The 21,743-nt window shown below is 45.1% G+C and overlaps 1 protein-coding gene across 1 annotated transcript in view; it reads left to right on the forward strand.

Annotated features, from left to right (window-relative positions):
• Positions 1-21,743, forward strand: part of UBA3 (ubiquitin like modifier activating enzyme 3) — a gene marked incomplete in the record, with an annotated part of 1,621,434 nt that overhangs the window by 1,178,499 nt on the left and 421,192 nt on the right. Inside the window, 1 exon segment of the mRNA XM_044077904.1 lies at positions 1,632-1,734. Coding sequence (XP_043933839.1) covers positions 1,632-1,734 — 103 coding nt within the window.

Genomic DNA, 21,743 nt, shown 5'->3' on the forward strand with positions numbered 1-21,743 from the left:
GACATCTGGAACTAAATGGTCAAGCTGACGAGGACCCAAGACTTTGGAATTCAGGCCGACTGAGGGCAACCTGCCAGCAGGATTACCCAAATTTAATGACTGCAACAGTGAATACACTCGAGCATCTACATTTATGGTAAGTGTACACAACTGTACTTTTCTCTACGGGCCATTTACTTCACATAAGTTCAGAATGTGATGGCAGATTCATTAAGCAGGTCCATGACCCAGTCCCATCATGAATGGATGTTAAACAGGGATGTGTTCCTGGACCTGGTCCATCGATGGGGTACTCCACATGTAGGTCTGTTTGCCTTCCCCATGAAAAACAGCTTCCCAAATATTGTACCAGGATTCCAACCCATGAGACGTGGAAGGTGGACACACTTTCCTTTCCTTGGAAGGGGATGTTTGTGTATGCATTCCCCCCTTCCCTCTAATACAAAAAGTTCTACTGAAAATTCAGAAAGAACAACCAAAAATCTTGATGGTGACTCTTTTGGCCAAGACATCATTGTTTCTTCCTCCATCACCCAGCCAAGGGGAATCACCACAAGTTATCCCTCAGGATGGGACCTACTCACACAACACAAGGGAACTCTAATACACCCTCAGATGTCTGCCCTGCATCTAACTCTGTGGATGATAGGACTTTGATTCCCTTTAGGCACCTTTACACTGAGAACTTGCTACAGGTTCTGCAGGAGGCCAGAAAACTCACTACCAGAAAATCCTATCTATCCAAATGGAATAGGTTTTCTGTCTGGTGTCTAAAAAATTACAACCACTGTCTGTTGAACCACCAGTGGACCTGTCTTACCTGTGTGATCTAATGAAAAGTGGCCTGTCATACTCCTCCATCAAGGTACATTTGTCTGCCATCTCAGCATGTTTACCTTTGACTCCTCACTTGGCATCCAAGTTGGAAGTAGAGTTGTTCCTGAAAGGAGTTTTACACATTAGATCACCAAGCAAAGCAATTTTCTTTAAGGTCCTTGGGACCTTAACTTTGCACTGGAAAAGCTTACTCTAGCTCCTTTTGAACAAGTTAACACCTCTTCTCTCCAACATTGCACTTGAAAAACTGTACTCTTGGTGGCTATTACCTCAGCCAGAAGGGTTTCTGAACTTCAGGCCCTCGTGGCATCCTGTCCTTTCACAGTTTTCCATCGGGACAGGGTATCTCTTCGCACCACCCCATCTTTTAACAGACAGAAGAGCCGACAATGTAATTTGAGTACTATGTTAAGTGCAGGTAATGTTCACTGGGATCTTTTGCTGCATGTCAGCAGTTTTTCATCTGTTCTGGGTTAGACCATCATAGCTCACAGAACTGTCACTCGGCAACGGGTTGCATTTGTGGTAGACTTCCTGATATGAGATGAATCAGCTAATACTGAATTACAAAATTGGCTTTACTGATGAAATTTATTTAAAGCAAGCATGAGTTTAAAATTGCATGTGATAGTGATTGTAAAGCTTTGATAGAAAGTTATTCACTAAAAGTTATTCACCAAAATATGAAAGTAATTGATGTGCAAAACACATTGCTTAAGTATCGCTGACAGTTGGATTTACTTACTACATAGTTGTAGATTGTAGTTTTGTTCATGTTTGTGTTTTATTTGCAGATCAATTTTCCAATGTGCACCATTGCAACCATGCCACGGCTTCCAGAGCACTGTATTGAATATGTCAGAATCCTGCAATGGCCCAAAGAACAACCTTTTGGAGGTTAGTAATGTTGATGATCTTTTACGCATTATTTATAATGTTTTCCAAGTCTTAAGTTGAAAGTTCTTCAGCTGGTGGCAGTACCAGCTGTCTAAGTTTTACCTGTATTTGCTGTGGTTTTAGAAGTGTAAGGTTTCCACTGAATACTGATGGCAACCTCCCCTAACCTCCTTTTCTAGGGGTTTATTGTAGTGTCTGTAAACCTGCTTTTTATAGGCATTCATAAAGTCTTAATCCTTGTACTTTCATTTGGTCCAAGAATGGTGACTAGTGAAGGTATAAAAGTTGTTCGGGTAGAGTTCTGTTGCCTGTCCCCTTGCCCCCTGACTCTTGACGATCTTAAGCCTGACTGAAATTTGCACCCTTATATCTCATTTGTTGGTGCCTAGACAGTGATGTTTCAGCTTTTGCATTTATTGTTGTTTGTAGAAATGCAGTTGATTATGTAGTTTTTATACTGTTGCTTGGAACACCCACTTCTGCTTTCCTGGGACACAGTGAGCTGACCATGGATTTCTTTTCAAGTCTGGAGTAGCTGCTTTATTCTCACCTCCCTGATTCAAGTTAGTAGTTTATGGTTATTTTAATTCAGTTTTGTTAGGAAAGCTGATGGGAATGTATGCATTCATGTCTTTTTTGAATACAGAGTGCTGTTATGTGAATTTTTTTGAGTTTGTAATGCACTTCTTCATATCTCTCCATTGATACAGAGCATCTTTCTGTCTGTCACAAAATTGAAGTACAGTCCAGAAACAAACAAGATCACACATGGAACCGAAGGCAGTCCCTAGTTAGTCTAAAAATCTGATGTTGTCCTGTTCATTCTTCCTCAACGTATGGGTTTCCGATTCGACCTTGGATCAAACTCTGCCACATGTCAGACTTTGTGGATCCACCTCACGAGTTTCTCCCCTTACCCATAATGCCTCAGCCATCCAACAATACCTCTGATCTTGTTTGCCGCTGTCTTGCATGAATGCTAATCTTCCCTCGGAGCTTATTGTTAGCCTTTTTGTGAAAATTGAGTAGTTTTTTTTTTTTTTTTTTTTAACAACTTTTGACATGTATATATATAATTTCACCTTTTTTGCTGTCCGCCTACTTTTTCTAATTTTAGAGCATTGCTCCTTTTAAGTCTTATCCTTTTTCTACCTTATTGGTAGCCTTCTGCATATCATTGTTGGTACCCATCTTTCGTTGACATTCTGTCCTTCCTACTATGTTTTTAAGGGTATCCTTCCCACCATAGTTGGTAGCCCCCTTTGCTAAAAAAAAAAAAAAAAAAAAAAAATGTATGTATATATTTCTCTCTTTTTCTTATTAGCTTGTTATGGCCATGAAACTGACAAGCTTTAAGAAATACATTTCTTGTGGGCACAGAATTTCAAATTTTGATGCCCACAGGGAGTGTGTTTATTGTCTAGAAGCAGTACATCTTTTCACTAATTGTTCTGTTTGTGCCTTGTTTAATTCTAGGGTAGTAGCTAATAGCAGAAACTGATTTTGAAAAAAATGCCCCCTACATCCTCCTGTTGTGTGTCGGATTCAAACGCCCATTAAACACCTTAAGGCCTCTTTGGAGCCTAATGAGGAGGTTCCTCAGTGCTTGGGTCCAGTTAGGGTTTAGCCGGTCTCCCATTGGATCTGTAAGTCTTCCCTCCACTTCCCATGTAGCCATATTTCCTTCTCAGATTCATCCTTTGGGTTGAGAGCCCTCTGATATGAGAACCCTGTGTTGAATTTGAAGACGGACAGGTCTTCCACTCTGACAGTTACTCTTACTAGTTCTGTTCGTATTCCTTTGGATTGGGATGAGTTCTGGCGCCGTAGCATATGTGTTGGATCCAAGTGGCCAGGATCTACATCAATGTTGGAGCCGTCCTTGCCTATCGGAGCATCAGCACTATACAGCTGTGGTCTGCCTCCCTCATTGAGGCACAGTTCAGTGCAGTGTCAGTGCTAGGCCGGCTACAGCTTTTCCCAGTCCATCTGCCTTTTAGGTGGTGGAGAGGGCCTTCTCTCTCTCCTTTTTCGATCCTATACCGATTCCTTCTTTGGGTCTGAGCCCTAATTTTATTACTCCTGTTCCTCAGGGACAGCCAGTGCCAACTAGCATCCGGGCAACTTCGCTACAGGAAATTCCTCTGTTTTTAGATACCTCCCCAGAGTATCCCACGGAGAAGGTTCCCTGTAAGAAAACGTGCAAGAGGAGGCACATAATTTCCCCAGTGGCATCTCTCACAGAAGGGTCCCCCAGATCTCCACCGGATGATGACTCCTTCAGAGACATCCTTGAGATACTTAAAATGGTGGATGGTCTTCTGATACTTACCTCCCTATAGGAGTCAGTTTTTCTGGAAGCTTTTGGATCTGGCCCATCTACTCAGTGGGTGACTCCCCCAGATGATGAGCTTATCAACCTAGTCTCTCACTGACATGGAAGGATCTGGATTCTGTTGAACCAGTTTCCTGTCACCCAGTAAAATAAAATTTTGGCACCACCATAGGATGGAGAGACACCCCCCCCACTGGAGCAAAGGAGTCCCTGTTGATGCTCTGGATGTGGTGGCAGTCACACAAAAGGAGCTAACCTAACAGAGCTCCTGTGTTCATCCCCCTAACAGTGAGTCGAGGGTGTTGGACAGATTTAGGAAGGGCATTTTTGCTTCACCGACCGTTACCTTGCGGTTCCTGAATTATTACTTATTACTTTACTAGACTGCAGAAGGATGACCAAGGAGCTCTCCAATTCCCTCTCTGAGTTCATGTCTGTGGAGGACTATAGGAGGTCATCTTCACAACTGGCCACTCTATTATCCATTTCCAATTCTTACAGGAGGTTGATATCCCATGCTGCAGAGGGTACCTCACGGACTGCCAGTTCAGGCATTGCCATCCGGAGACGTGCCTGGATGCAGTTATGTGATTTTGTAGAACCCTTCAGGTGCTCATGTAACAGTGCTTCTTTTAATGGAATGTCCTTGTTTGGCCCTTATGTTAAAGAAATGCTTTCCTTCAGTGAACAGGAAGGAAAAACCCTGTCTGCTGTAGGGATTTGCTTTTCTACCCCTCAGCGGTCCTTTTCCCAGAATCAGAGGGGACAAGAAAATGTGGATGTCCTTCTATTCTCATGTTGTATTCATAACAGTAGGGAGGTCGCTGCCTGTAGTACCAGACATCCGGCCAGTATACCAAAGTCTTTGGATAAAGGCCACATGCAATGTTGCATGTCAGAGCCATAAAATGGTGTCAGCTATATATGTAACGTCTGCACGTACCCAGCTCAGAACTTCTCTACTGCAGTGATCTACAACACTTCGATCGCCAGTTTGTGGAATCCAGGTGTTTGATTGCCTTTGGCTGGCTGCATTTCAGATGAGTACCCTTTTGGGATTTTTGATTATACTGTTTTCTTGCTTTCCAGACTTACATGTCAGCTAGGAAGGGAAAGTGTGCTTGCGGAAGACAAATTCCACCTAAGGACATGCACAGCAAGTATTTGTTTTGCTTAGGGGAAGGCTTGTGAAATCTGCCAGTCCCAAAACCTTGCGAAGTCACCTGGCTGCTTTAAAACTATATTTAGAAAATCAAAGGCTTCGATGTTTGGCATTAGGCATGGAGGACGGAGTAGGTACCTCTGAGGAGCTGCCTTGGAAGTAGGCCAAAAAGGTTAGGCCCGACCCCCATGCTGCATCTCAGGAGTCCAGTGAGACTGTCGAGGTGGATGATTGCCCAGGGTCCCATCGGATGTTGGTTTTACCACTGGAACTGGGAACCATAGTGGAAGCCAGTTCACTGGAAACGTAGAGTACGTCCGCTGAGGTTATTCAGCCATCAGGCCCTGATGGCGAGGGGGATCCACAGCTTGTGACATTGGAGGGGCCTGTTGCCGCCTTACCATCCATCCCAATTCTACTCCTAGACTGACTATTTCTCCTGTTTCTCTAAAAAAGAAACAAAAAGAAAAATACAGAAATACACATGGCGTGCAGAATCTTGGTGGACCCTAGGTTGGCTTCACCAGAAGAAAATTAAAATTTTGGAATGGCTCAGCCAGAACCCAGACCTAAATCCAATAGAAAATCTGTGGGGTGACCTGAAGAGGGCTGTGCACAAGAGAGGTCCTCGAAATGTGACAGATTTGAAGCGCTTTTGCAAAGAAGAGTGTTCAAATATTGCCAAGTCAAAATGTGCCATGCTGATAGACTCTTACCCAAGAAGACTGAATGCTGTAATTAAATTAAAAGGTCCTTCAACACAGTATTAGTTTAATGGTGTGCACACTTATGCAACCAGCTTATTGTAAGTTTTATTTTTTTCCCCTAACAAATTTGTTTTTCAAATGAATTGTACAGGTTATAGGTCACATTAAAGGTGGGAAAAGTTTTGAAATTATTTATTGTGGTTTTATTTTTTTATATCACAAAAACCTGGCATTTTAACAGGGGTCTGTACACTTTTTATATACACTGTATGTTTGTGTGTATATGGTTCCTTTCACAAGCTCGAGTTACTGAAAGCTTGAAATTCAAAAGCTCGAGCTCAGAATCTCGAGTTTCAGTAACTCGAACTTGTGAAGGGGAGACAACAAAAAAAAAAGGAAGTTTAGTGACATGTATGCAGGGGGCCGAGTCCCCCTGCACTCTCCCTGCTGAAATATACCAGCTCCGTGACTGCACTATAGCAGAGGAACAGAAATTCTCCCGTTGTATGCTTCTGTATACAGCACGGAACAGGAGATTTCCCTCATCCCCATTGTAGTGGGATCTCTGAGTTGGTATGTTTAAGTAGGGGAGTGTGGGGGGTGCAGGGGGGCTTGCACAAACATTGTAAAGACATGTTTGCATGTCTTTTATGTCCGCTTTAGAATTTCGAGTTGCTGAAAACTGGAGATTCTGGGCTCGAGCATATGAATTTCGAGCTTTCAGCGATTCGAGATTCTAAAGGGGAACCGTGTGTGTGTGTGTGTGTGTGTGTGTGTGTGTGTGTGTGTGTCTATATATATATATATATATATATATATATATATATATATATATATATAGGTTTACTATCATAAATTCGAAAATCAGAAAAAAATGTGTCTGCATTTTGAATTTATACATCGAAATGAACATTTCCGAATTAACCTAAAGTCGAAAACAGCTGTGTATTGTCGAAAATGTCGCTCGCGACATTTACAGCAATACACAGCACTCCCACCCATCCCGTAACTACCTACCTAGCCTGAACTCACAGTTATGCAGGGGGGCAAGGCCCCCCACACACCCCCTACCTTAATATTCCAACTCCCAGATCGCACTACAGTGAGGAAAGGGATGTATTTCCCTAACCGCACTGTACCGCGATCCCCTCACATGAGCGAACGTTAGAATTGCGAATGCACGGTCCATTCGCAATATGAAGTATTAACATCTGTAAAAAGGCAAACAGGTCCACCTGGAATATGAAGTCACAATAAGGCTAAGAACATCTGGAAAGGTAGGAAGCAGTTTAATCCACGACTGAGCGCTTTCACCAGAAACCTGGTATCATCAGAGTCAAAAACAATTCATACACACCCAGCATGTTCTTATATACAATAAAAAAGGCAATTAATCAATTATCATCTGTTGTTCGAATACTTCATAGCCATGCAAGTGCACGTCGGCATTGTGATAGTAAACTATATATATATATATATATATATATATATATATATATATATATATTAGTGTGTGTATGTACATATGTGTGTGCATACATTTTATATATATATATATATATATATATATATATAAAATATGCACACACATATACTCACATTTTTTTTGCATATGTAAATGAATCTTACTGTTTTCACACGGATAAGGTGGCATTCATAACCAACTTGTCTTTCAAAAATTAGACTGTTCTTTTATCTGTATTAGCAGCTTGAGATATGCTTTATGCTTCAACAGTGGTTAAGTATTTATAAACACAAATAGTACCTTTGCTGTCACTGCCTTTATGGTTAAATATTAGGAGTCTTGCATTTTTATATACAGCAGTGTTTCCTTCAGTTACTTATGCTGCATTCTGTTCATTTCCTAAACATTAATTCATTGAGACATAGTACTAAAAAGGAAATAGGATAGAAAATTAGAAGAGAGAAAAAGAGAAAGGAAAAACTAAATATTATAGTTGAAAATATGAATGTAGTTGAAAAAAAACATAACGTATATGTTAGAACACTGGCAACTGAAAAATAAATATCCTAGACAGCTATAAAAGGGGGAAGATGGTACTTGATGGATATAATGTAAACAGCTGAGGATGCTACACTGAAGGAACAACAGTTGAGAGATAATCTTAACTTTTTTGTACCCTTTATGCCAGGGAAACAAAGTAGGCCAGTATCCAAAACTTTATCCAAATGGTTGGCAAATTATATTGTTTTCCATTGTGGTGGTCATGGTAAAACATTGTAAGGGCAGATCACAGCTCAATCTGCCAAAAGACTAGAAATGTTATTTTGAGGACAATGCTTAAAGACCGAGTTGAAATGACTGCTGTACCCGCATTCTTCCTGAAAAACTTGGTAGCCTGTGAGACTGTGCATTCCAGTAACTGTTATAGTCCTTATTTTTTGTTTTTGCAGTGTTTAACATCAGAAACTACTTTTAAGTTTTTTTCTGTGACCAGCTTTGAGGTAGTGCTTGTTGCTGCCTCCAGAAGTAGTCATTATGCAATCTATTTTGATTGTTAATTCGTCTACAGGAACAAAGAAGTGTAAACTTAAGAAGGTTAAATTTAAAAAAAATACATTTCAATTTATTAGTATTTGAAAATCCATAACTTGAGTGTTAAAAACAAAAAAATCTTACTGATGCTTGTAGCCATATGATTTTTTTTTAACAGTACACTTCAAAATAAGGAACTCAAGAGTTCTATTATATCAGCTCAAAAGAGAAGAAACTTAGTTTTGTGTGTTTATTATTTACAGGATATCTGTTGGACTAAGTGATTGCCTTGTTGTGATGTTTGAAACAATGCAGCTGTTCTCCTTTTGGAGCCTTCTTATCCCCAGAACCAAGGGACACAGAATGGTGTTAATACATCACCAGTGGGCATATGTTGCAGAAACATAACTCTGTTACTGCAAGATTGCTGTCGGCGGACAATAGTCAGTTTTAAAAATAATGTTTTGTTTGTAATTTAAAAAAATAACTGAAGTTTCCCAAAAAATTGTAGTGCAGCTTGTGGGTGCATAGAGGCAAAAATAGTATGGCATGGGTAAATTTGAACCAGTGCATTCACAAAATAAAACAGATCTATATAATGTTATCGAAAAATCAAAATGTCTAATGGCACAACAGCGAAAGTGCCAAAATGTCGAAGGTTCGTTTTTGAGATTGCAGTACAGTGAAGACTGGGATATTTGCCCTTTTCTCACTGTAGTGCGATCTCTGAGTTGGAATATATATTTAGCGGGGAGGGTGGGAGGCGCAGTCCCCACAATACCGAATTCGAGTTTTGGCATTTTCGCTCTTGTGAGCGTTCGACATTTTGTGTCTTTGTTATGATATAGACGCAATAAAACAGCATTAACAATAGGTAATTAAAGCCATCTGCAGTGTACAAAGCAGAGCAGTAGCGCATTTAAAAATTTTAAGGTTTTATAAAATTAGCTGAACCCAAATTAAAAGTTAAAATTCTAAAATTAGTATTAATACTTCTGCCATACTCACAAAAGGCTAACCTGAATGATGAAAACCCGGAGACCTGCTAGGGGGAAACAGCAGACATGTTTGAGTCGGGGAAGGTTGATCTTGCTGGATCCTCATTACCGTTTTTTTACTATTTATTCTTGATTGTGACTATTTACGCTGCACCTGTTTACCTGGTGTTCTTTTCTTTACAACAGCTGTCATCCACTCCAACGGTAGCATAAATTGCTCAATGCCTGCTTTCTCTTAAACCTCTTTCCTTCTCATGAACATTATTCTGCATGTATTGTTCCCACATATTACATTTCAATCTAATTTTCTCCTTCCTTTTACTAAATATTCCACTTCCATTGCTTTTCTCTCAAACGTTATTGAATGTTTCAGTTACAGTTGGTTTAAACTGTAAATGCATGTGCACATGTGAAGTATAATTTTGATCTAGTATAGCCCCAGTTATTGTAGCTTGTTGAGTAGTATGTACATTTTGTCTAAGTTTCTACTACTGAATTCACATATTCCATATCAAATATTTGCTAAATTTCTTTAGAAATTTACCCCTTTTTGTTACATTTTGCATTCTAGGTCACTGGTATATACTCACTATTGAAAATTAAGCTCCAGTCACCACCTTTAAATATATTCCCTGCTAAAAGATGGTTGTTTCTGTCAAAAATTTCTTGTGCAGTAGCTGGGATTTTGAGTAGGTCAGTGGAGGCATTTGCATTAACTGATAGAATAATAGGTTTACTTCAGATGATCAGGTTAATTAGGAGGCTATATTTAACTACTCATTCACTCTGGAGCAGCTCAAAAAATGCTGCCTGCTTGCTTACACCGTAGCAACAACAGTGCAGCCCGAGCTCATTTTCAGATAATCCATTTGTAATACCATACAGAAAACAAATGATCTGAAGTAGGAGATTCATTTGTCTGCAACCTGTGGGATGTCCTTCATGGATGCATCTGCAGTCATAACAAATGGGTTGTCCTGTCGTCAGGCAGCCCTTCGGTCGGCCGGATTCCAAAGTCTGGGTCCGGCTTCGGCTGATGTCGCACTTCACCCGACGTCATCTCTGCTGGTCTTCGGGTATAAAGGCATCAGCCGACGCCATTTTCCCCAGTCTTTCTTGCCGCGTGGTGCCCGAAGCAGAAGCTGTTCGCAAGTGCCGGTCGGTCAGATCCAGAGATTACTACTACCGAATACTACTTCGAAGACTTCTAAAAGCTAAGTACCCCGTTGGGGACTCTTTCTTGCCTCAGCCGATGTCAGAAAAAGTCAATAACTGTTTAACTTGTGGGAAACAAATACCTCATAAAGATTTCCACTCTTACTGTTTGCCTTGTTTAGGCCCAGACCACGACGTAGCAGCCTGTTCGGCCTGTGCTTCCTTCAACCGACGAACGCTTAGGCGTCGGTCGGAGTTTGCTGAACAGTTTTTCGGCTCAGATTTTGCGTACATTATGCCGTCTGATCCTCCGACTACCCAAATTGTTAAAAAACGCAAAGAAAAAGACCGACACTCGCGGTCCGCGGTTTCGGCCGAAACCACAGTTAAGCAAACCGCGAGTGTCTCGGTTTCGGCCGAAACCGAGAAAACTGATCAATCTTCAGCCGAATCCATGACTACTACTGAGGCTCCTGCTACCTTACCTGAATCAGCCTCAGAAATTTTGCTTACAACTGTGGTTCCTAGTGACTTATCAGACACCATCCCGTTGGATGTCTCTACCCCAGCACGTGGTGCTGCTAGGCCTCCTGCAGCCATGTCTATTAAGGCCTTTGCCAGGGCTAAAGCAGCCAAATCTGCTAAATCAGTGCCTGTTAAACCCCCCTCAATCAGGCCTACTTCTAGTTCCCAAATGCTTACTCTGGCAGAAGATTTAATATCCTTAATTAGGGGATTCCAATCTCACCCAGACAGGGCCTCTCAGCCCCCGGAAAAAAGACCTAGAGCAGAGCCCCCCGAGCCTGTGTCCTCTGATGATTCCGCGGATGACTCAGACATTACAGACCAGCCAGAGGCTCCTTTTTCCAATTATGAAGACTCCGATGCTGAAGAATCCATTCCAGCTGCTTCTCCACCAGAGGAATTCTCCTTTGGGGAAACCTTACATGCCATGAGAGAACAATTCCAATGGCAGGGACAGGATTTCTCAGATTCTAGAAAAAGGCTTAGGACTTTTCTGCACTTACCACAACATAGGCCCTTAGCTATATCTCCTGTCCTGTCTGTTGTGGACGATGCATTTAATGATGTCTGCACTGCACCTGATTCTCTACCTCCTGCCCCTGCCAAACCAGATAGATTTTACAGGGTGCCAGACACTCATCACCACCTATACAAGGCCCCTCTTGCAGACCCCGAAACTATATCCCAGGGGCCTAAGGCAGTAGCCTCGACCACAGCAAAAAACCCTATTTCCTCTGAAAGGGAATCCAGGTCCTTAGAGAGAGGGGGAAAAAAGTCTACACCTCTGCTACTCTCTCAGCTAGAGCTTTAAACTGTCAGTTTCACATGATCCAATACCAAGAGTTTATGCTTGATCAGTTAATTAAAAAGCTGTCCTCTGATGAATCTTTAGATAAGAAATATGTATTAGAAATGGTGAATAACATCCAACAGGTTAGTAACCATTCCTTAAAATGTGGCTATGATGCACTGGAGGCTTCATTTAGATCAGCCATGACTGGCACAGTGATAAGAAGACATGCATGGTTGAAAGAACAGGTCTTACCGGATCATGTTAAAGCTAAGCTATTGGATGCTCCTATGGATAAGGCCAGTCTATTTGGGGAACCTGCCCAGCAGGTAATGAAGAAAATGGAAGAGAAGGCAAAATCTGTACAAACAGTTAAAGATTTCCTACAGGTTCAGCCTCCAAGGTTTAGCAGGAACTGGCCTGCCAAAAATTGGTCCTTTCCTGACTCCACAAGATCACAAAGGGGCAGGAACAGATGCTCTAGGGGCAGAAATCAATCCAGAGGAGGTGCCTACAGAGGACGACAGTGGCAAGGCAATAACCGAGGTACAGACACAACCACTGCCACTGCAACAGGACAATCACAGTGACTTGTTTCTGATTCCGCCTACCAGGGAGCAAATAGCAGCACCATTAGGCGGAAAGTTAGCCTTATTCTCGAAAAATTGACACTACATCACAAAAGACAAGTGGATTTTGCAAACCATAGACCAAGGCTACCGGTTCCACTTCCACACTTTACCAGTAAAAAGGGGAATGCCAAACCTGCCCCCAAATCAAAAAATAGAAGCCCTGCACCAAATAGCGGAATTAACAAAGATGAGAGCTGTGGAAAGAGTACCAATAACAGAACAGGGCAAAGGATTCTACTCCAGACTCTTCCTAGTACCAAGAAAAGAAAAACTGGAGACCTATTCTCGACCTGTCCATCTTAAACACATACATCATTGTCCCAAAATTCAAAATGCTGACCCTACAGCAACTTCTTCCCATGCTGGGCAAGGAGTGTTGGCTGGTAACTCTAGATCTCAAGGAGGCATACCTGCACGTCCCCATTCGACCAAATTGCAGAAGATACCTCAGATTTCTTGCAGGATCAGAGCATTATCAATTCTCAGCATTGCCCTTTGGCTTATCTACTGCGCCCAGAGTATTCACAAAATGCCTGGCATCAGTAATCGCTCACTGCAGAGTACAGGGAATCCAAATTTATCCATACCTGGACGACTGCCTGTTACAAGCAGACAACAAAAGCAAGCTGACAACAGATTTACAAAGGGTCATTTACTTGCTTCAAGCCCTGGGATACACAGTCAATTTACAAAAGTCAAGGCTGATACCATCCCAGACAAGAACTTTCTTGGGCGCGGAATTGGACACAGTAAAACAAATGGCATTCCTAACTGCAGAAAAACAAAAAGAACTTCCTCTTTACTTCTTGGCATTAACAAAGCAGAACAAACTAACAGCAAGAAAAGTTCTGCAGGCCTTGGGCTTCATGGCATCATGCATAATCTTGTTCCCACATGCCAGACTGCATATGAGAAAGTTACAGTGGTACCTGAAGAATTTATGGTCTCAACACAGGCACAGCTTAGAAACAGAAATACCACTAATCCCATGCTTAAAACAGGAGTTCCTATGGTGGGCTCAGGCATGCCAGTCAAATCCAGGCCTACCCTTCCACAACTTCCGAGCAAGCCAAACCATCACAACGGACGCCTCAGACCTAGGATGGGGGGCACACATGCTGGACAAATGCGTACAAGGACTGTGGACTCAGGAACAGCTGCACCTGCACATAAACCAAAAGAGATGCTGGCAGTAAAACTGGCAATGCTAAAATTCAGACCATTCCTCAAAGAAGGCCATTTGATGATAAGGACAGACAACACCACAGTCATGTGGTACATCAACAAACAGGGAGGCACTCATTCATACCCCCTATGCAGAATGACTTTGGACCTTTGGAATCTGGCTCTAAGCTACAACATCCAGTTACAGGCAATATTTGTACCCGGAAAAGAGAACACCCTAGCAGATATTTTAAGCAGAACCACCTCGGATGCTCACGAATGGATGCTACACCCGGACATCTTCAAGGCCATCACAAAGAAATGGGGAATGCCACAAATAGATCTATTCGCTTCCCCACAAAATCACCAGCTCAAAAAATTCTGCACAAGGACATTCCACCCACTTGCATGGAAGGTGGACTCTTTATCCTTCAGCTGGAAAGGCCTGACAGCATATGCATTCCCACCTCTTCCCATGATGCACAAGGTACTACTGAAAATCAAAGAGGAACGTCCAAGGATAATTCTGATAGCCCCGAACTGGCCAAGACAACACTGGTACCCATTGCTGAGGAGCATGTCTCGGGAGAAAATGTGGTCAATACCCCTGATGCCTCTGATGTTAACCCAGAACAGCTACAGCATCATACATCCAAACCTAAAAACCTTGCAACTGACTGCCTGGAACATCACATAGCAGTAACTAACCCAGACCTTTCACAAAGGGTTAAAGACATTATCCTTGAAGCCCGCAGACCTTCAACAAGAAGGAACTATGCAGGAAAATGGAAAAGGTTCGTCATTTGGAGTACTGAAAGAGGAAAAGATGTGTCGAACATAGATATTGCTAACATTCTGGAGTACTTGGCAGAACTTCTACATACAGGCCTGTCCTATTCCTCCATCAAGATACATGCATCAGCTATCTCATCAGAATACACCTTTGATCCTCCTGTCTTTTCACATCCTCTACTCAGGCAGTTCCTCAGAGAGATCAAGAATGTAAAACCTCCTAGGAAGCCACCATTACCAGCATGGGACTTGAATTTTGTACTAGAAAAATTGACACTCCCTCCGTTTGAACCAGCAGCAACAGCAGATCTACAACACCTGTCATGGAAAACTGCTTTCCTACTGGCTATTACTTCAGCAAGGAGGGTTTCGGAACTACAGGCCTTAATGGCAGTGCAACCCTTCCTAATCTTCCATCAAGATAGGGTGTCCATGAGAACTAACCCTACATTTATGCCTAAGGTGGTATCCAGAGTGTCTTTAAACCAGGCAATCCACCTACCTACCTTCTTTCCCAACCCACAAAACAGAGGTGAAAGAATGCTGCATACCTTGGATGTACATAGACAGTTACACTACTACCTGGACAGAACCAAAGGTAACAGAAAAACTGACCAGCTCTTTGTAGCCTATGCAACAGGAAGGGAAGGAAAAGCAATTTCAAAACAGACAATCTCCAAATGGATAGGAAATTGCATAAGATTCTGTTACTCCTACCATGGAAAACCAGTTCCACAGAACATAAGACCTCATTCTACAAGGGCTACAGCCACTATCACAGCTTTCTTAAGAGGAGTGGCAACCAAGGACATTATTGAGGCGGCTACTTGGACCTCTGTGCATACATTTGCCAAGCATTATAATTTACCTCTATATTCTAGATCCCGAGCAGGGTTTGCCACTGCTGTACTGCAAGGGATCCTGACTACACCATAATTTTTATCCCTCCTCCCCTAGTTTGGCTATGGTATTCTACCCATTTGTTATGACTGCAGATGCATCCATGAAGGACATAGTACAGTTTTGTACCTACCATAAATGTAGATGTCCGAACTGGATAGCATCTGCAGTCAGGATTACCCTCCCTCCTTCCCCTCTGTGGTACTCCTAGGGTATTTGCCCTCCTAATAGCTAGCTGGGGGGGGGGGTATCTTATGGTGTATTTGTTTGTATATATGTACATACATGTTTATTTTTTGGGTGTGCCTTCTACTATTTTGGAAACATTGGCATTATCCAAAATTTAGCTTTCCAAGAGGGCAATTGGCATCTGGGGCAAGAAACACTGAGGAAAATGGCGTTGGCTGATGCCTTTATACCTGAAGACCAGCAGAGATGACGTCGGGTGAAGTGCGACATCAGCCGAAGCCGGACCCAGACTTTGGAATCCGGCCGACCGAAGGGCTGCCTGACGACAGGACAACCCATTTGTTATGACTGCAGATGCTATCCAGTTCGGACATCTACATTTATGGTAGGTACAAAACTGTACTTTATGGATCCGATATCGGATCCGAACCGGCATGGTTTACCAGCTATGGATCCAAGCTCTCAGCTCCTCCCCTCACCCATAATGCCCTGCTCTACCCTCATGACCTCAGATCTCGTTTGCCACGCATGGTGACCAGATTGTTTTTTCCAGCTCTCCAGCTAAGTGGTTTATTCAGTCTTTAAATTAGTCAAATTTAAAATTTTTTTGGTTAATTTGTGTGAAAGTGTAGGTTTCCCTTGTATTATTACTTTTTTTTTTAGAGTTTAATCTTAAATTTATATCCCTCCCCTCGCTGGTAGCGTAGTGTGTGTGTTGGGCCTGTGAGTGATTTTTGTTTTTTTAGTTACTTTACTTAGTTCTAGTAACTTTTATTTGTTAGCTTGGGATGTCTGAGCAGCCCAAGACTATTTTCTCAAAGTGCTCCGAGTGTGGCCATAAGCTTTCCCCAGCTAATGGCCACATTCGGTGTGTTAGATGCCTGGGGGTTGAACACCTCACATCTGGATGTTCCATTTGTGCAGGGTTCAACCCCAGGGCATTGAAGGAGCGGAGGTCCAAGCTTGTTTTGGCGGGCCTCTTGCCGCCGGACTCGGCTCCGACCTCCGCTCCTTCGGGGGTAACCGTCCCCACAGTTATTCCCTCTCCGGCTCCCCCTCCTCCTCCTGGGACTCAACCTCCCGTTTCTGGTTCGGAGGAGAGGGATGCTAGGAAAAAGGACCGGAGGGAGAAGCACCATAAGTGGCGGGCCGAGACCTCTGTTTCGGCCCCACCAGCCAAGCGGGCTTCTCCCCCGGCCCCCTTGTCTGCTGGATCTCCTCCTCCTCGGCTCCGGTCTCCAGTGTGTTTTTCACCGGGACCTGAGGAGGAGGAGACCCGATCTCCATCGAGGCTATCGAGGAGGCACTCAAGGACTACCTCGGTAGCCTCGTCGAGATCAACGTACAGCCTATCGGATGCTGATCTGGACCGGATGATGAGAAGGTTCATCCAGGCCCAGATGCAGATGGGAGTGCTCTTGCCCCTGGGAGCTCGACCTTTTCAAGCCCATTGCTCCTTCTCCGACCCGCTACCGGGTTGAGCAGTTGGAGCCGAGCAGCTTCGAGCGGGTGGGTCGGCCGATAGTACTTGGTACTTTGGATCCGACCCTGCCCTCAAGTGCATCGGATCCGACCTCGAGCCTGGATCCGAGCCGGATCCGGGGATCGGTGCTCCTTCGCACCGTCTGTGTCGGAGCGCACTGTCCCGGATCCGAGTGCTTGCGCCGGCTCGATCCACTCTTCGGATCAGGGAGCGATTGTCGGATCCTTTGGTCGAGGTCGGCCCTTCGGCATTTGATGTAGTGGAGAGGGCCCTGTTGAGGGTCTCCGGACCCCGGCACTTGTTTCGCTCTGTCCCGCTCCCTCTGCACTGGGTCAGGCTTCCACCATCCGCCCTTGGGACAGCCCGCTTCTGTGCCCCAAGCTGCTCCCCTGGAACAGGTTGCTGCTGCAGGAGTCCTCTGACAGCCCCCAGAGGATGTTCCTCGCAAGCATACGTCAAAAGGAGGCATATTGACTCCTGAGTCTCTCACGAAGACACGGATTTGGAGGAAGGGAAGGCTCCCCACGGTCACCCCGAGGATGTCTCATTTGGAGACATCATGGAAATGCTCCTATAAGGGGGTGGTCTGCCCCAAGTCTTCCTCGGACGAGTCCGTGTTCTTGGAGGCATTTGAAGCGGGCCCATCTACTTCTTGGATGTCCCCTCCTGCCGACCCCTGGTGGACCTCATTACCACCAGGGCGTGGAAGGAACCGGACACCGTGGAGCCAATCCCCAAGAGGCCCGACAGGATCCTCAGTCCACCGCCTGACCTGCCCATTGGAGTAAGGGGCCTCCGGTAGATGCCATGTTGACGGCGCCACCAAGAGGGAACTTGCTCAGGAGAGTCCCTCAGTCCATCCCCGAGCAAGGAGTCTCGGATGATGGACCGCTTGGGAAGCGGATGTTTAGTTCAGCGACCTTCTCGGTAAGGGCTGAACTACTTGGCACGTTATTAGGATGCAGTGCGATCTCATTAAAGAATACGCTGCATCTCCCCCAGAGTCCATGTCGGAGGAGGACAAAGTGCTGCACTCCACCTGCATGGCCACTCTTAGATCAGTTACCAATACCTCTATGCGGCTACTCTCCCATGCTACGGAAGGCGCCACTAGAGCCGCAGGGGCAGGTCTAGTCACTAGACGTCAGGCCTGGCTCCGTCATTGCGATTTCTCTGAGCCCTTCAAAGCGTCATTTGCGAACGCCCCCTTTGATGGTTCTGCCCTCTTTGGCAAAACCGTTCGCGACACCTTGACCCAGAGCGAAAGGGACGGGAAGATGCTGTCTGCCGTCGGAATCCGCTTCTCTGCACCCCAGAGGCCCTATTCTAGGAACCAAAAGGGTCAGAAGAAGATGTGGTTCCGGAAGTCGCAGCAATCCCAGCCTGCTCCGGACAACCAGTCCTTCCGTGGCAGAGGAGGACAGGAAGGACGCCGCCCTAGAGGCAGAGGGGCTCCCAGGAACTTCGGGTCCAGAGAACCCTTCTCTGAACGGCCCGCGCAGCAACCCTGAGGGGTTGCCCGGCTGCTCCACTCTGGAGGCAGTCGGGGACGTTCGGGGCACCTAGCGGCATGGGAGTCCATAACATCAGACCACTGGGTTCTCCAGATCATATCCAGAGGATACCATCCTTTCGTCACTTACCAAAATTGAAGTTCCTCCCAGACGTTCCACCCGGTCAACGGGAGGCCGCTTTGGCAGAAATTAGCCATCTGCTAAAGAAAAGAGCCATCCAGTCCGTCCCCCAGACCAGATCGGATCAGGGTTCTACTCCAGGTTCTTTTAGTGCCAAAAAGACGGGGATCCAAGACCAATTTTAGACCTTTCTCTCTTGAACCTGGCAGTTCCCAAGGAAAAATTCGAATGGTCACTCTGCAATCTATTCTCCCCTTCTGGGAGAAAATCACTGGATGTGCTCCATAGACCTCAAAGATGCATACTACCACATCCTAATGGACAGGCGCCAGGAGGTTTCTCCGCTTCGGCTGGGAGCCAGTCACTACCAGTTCGGGTCCTTCCCTTTGGTCTCACCACAGCCCCAGGGTGTTCACCAAAGTATTAGCAGTGGTAGCAGCCCACCTGAGGCTTCAGGGGGTGCAGGTCTTCCCCTACCTGAACGACTGGCTCCTTACCGCCCCAACAAGGCATCTACTACTACTGGCGCGAGACTCCTTTCTCCATCTTGCTCCCAATCTGGGCATCACTATAAATCTGAAGAAATCCAACCTAGCCCACACAGCTCTTAGATTTTATAGGGGCCAGGTTAGACACAAGGAGTTTAAAAGCCTTCCTCACTGGACAGAGTTCAAAATCTGCAGCTCCAGGTGCGGGCCATTCTCCACTCAAGTTCTGTTCCGGCGGAGTTGGTCCTGAGGGCTCTAGGGTCCATGGCGTCTGCTATAGCACTTCTTCCTCTCGCCAGGCTCAATATGCGCATCCTCCAGTGGACTCTCTTAGTACAGTGGTCATACCTTGCTCTTCCTATGCATCATCCCATTGCGATCAGCAAGGCTTGCAAGCGGTCCCTCCTGTGGTGGCTTCACTCCCCAGATCTCCACGGAGGCCGCCCATTTTGTGCTTCTCCCCCTCTCGCCACGGTGACCACGGACGCCTCCGCCTCGGGTGGGGGCATTTTGAGGCGGACCATCCAAGGCACGTGGAACGATTCAGAGACCTTACTGCATATCAACGTTCTAGAGATGAGAGCAGTGCTCTTAGCTGCTAGCACTTCAGGACTTTCTTCCCTTGGGAACAATTGCGATTCAATCGGACAACATGTCGGTTGTCTGGTATATCAACAAGCAAGGAGGAACGAGGTCTTACCCTCTTTGTCGAGAAGCCATGAGAGTTTGGGAATGGGCAATCTCCACCAACCGCTTTCTAATAGCAACGCACATTCCGGGGCGGTCCAACATCCTGGCGGACAAGCTCAGTCGCACCATTCTGACCCCTTACGAGTGGTCTCTCAATTCTCAAGTAGCGGAACGCATATTCGCACGGTGGGGAACTCCTTCATGCGATCGTTTTGCCTCTCCCTCAAACACCAAGTGCGACAGTTTTTCGCTCTGATACCTCCTCCAGGAGGTTCCCAAGAGACGCTCTGGTGCATGCTTGGCCACCCGGTCTTCTGTATGCTTATCCACCCTTGCCTCTGATGCTCCAAGTTCTTCAGAAAGCCTCTCGGGTGGGTTGCAGAATGATTCTCATTGCTCCGTTTGGCCTCGACAGATCTGGTTCCCCTTCCTAAGGTCTCACTCGGTGAATCCCCTTGGATTCTAGATCCCATTCGGATCTGATATCTCATCCATCCTGCCTATCTCCTCCAAACCTGGACAACCTGAAGCTGACCGCTTGGCTGCTCCAGTTCCACTCTTGATCAGGACTCGGTATTTCGTCCCCTGTTAAGGCGATCCTGGTGGCAGCTCATAAACCGTCCACTAGGAAAGTCTACCGCAGCAAGTGGAAATGGTTTTCTTTGTGGGTGGGCGGCAAGGCCTGAACCCTTCACAGTTCCTCTCCCTTTAGTGCTTGATTTCTTAACCACTCTTTTAACGATGGTGCCAGCAGTTCCACAGTCAAAGTACAACTCGCGGCAATTTCACATTATCACATTGGTCATGACTCCAGTCCACTCATGTCAGCCAAGTTGTGTAAAATTTTCCTTAAAGGTACTTTCCTTCTCAGGCCCCCTGTAAAACAAGGTTCCTCCCTGGGACCTGTCCTTAGTTCTCCAGGCCTTGACCGCTCCCCTTGAACCAGATGCCACGGTAGATCTCAAATTCTTGTCTTTCAAGACTGCCTTCTTAGTAGCCATTACATCGGCCAAGAGAGTTTCAGAGCTCCAAGCATTATCAGCTAAACCTCCTCCGGACCGTGTTTACCTCAGGACCAACCCGTCCTTTCTTCCTAAAGTAGCTTCTGAAGCAAACATTAATCAATCCATTAACCTCCCTGTTTTCTTTCCTAAATATGAAAACAAAGGTGAATACAAGCTTCACTCCTTAGATGTTCACAGGCAACTTAGATTTTATCTAAACAGAACGGCTGGTCATAGGCAATCCGACCAGTTGTTCATTTCCTTTGCTAAATTTAATTTGGGCAAGCCAGTTTCTAAAGTCTCTCTGTCTCGCTGGATTTCACAATGTATCTTATTGGCTTATCAAGCTTCAGGAAGGCCCGCACCGGAGGTGTACACGCCCATTCAACCCGGTCAGTATCTACCTCGGCAGCCTTTAAGGCTAGGATTCCTCTAGATGATATTTGTGCAGCAGCCACGTGGGCTTCATCACATACTTTTATTTCCCACTACAAGTTGGATCTTGCATCTAGGGGTAGAGCATCCTTTGGCTCTGCGGTGCTCTGGAATATCCTTCCATGATGGCCGCCCAAGATTCAGGTAGCTGGGGACTCTGTCCCACAGGTTGCAGACAAATGAATCTCCTACTTCAGATTTAGAAGTTATGTACTCACCATAACGTTCCATCTGAGTAGGTGTATTCATTTGTCTGCAACCATCCCGCCCTCCTATCCCCCTGGCCTTTCAGTTTCCTGCATATGGTGTGTTACCCTTTTCAGGGTGTTCTTGCTGTTGGCAAACTCGATCTGAGGTCATGAGGGTAGAGCAGGGCATTATGGGTGAGGGGAGGAGCTGAGAGCTTGGATCCATAGCTGGTAAACCATG

The sequence above is a fragment of the Protopterus annectens genome, chromosome 7.part0 (genome assembly GCF_019279795.1).
Source record: "Protopterus annectens isolate FY-2018-M chromosome 7.part0, PAN1.0, whole genome shotgun sequence".
NCBI lineage: Eukaryota > Metazoa > Chordata > Ceratodontiformes > Protopteridae > Protopterus > Protopterus annectens.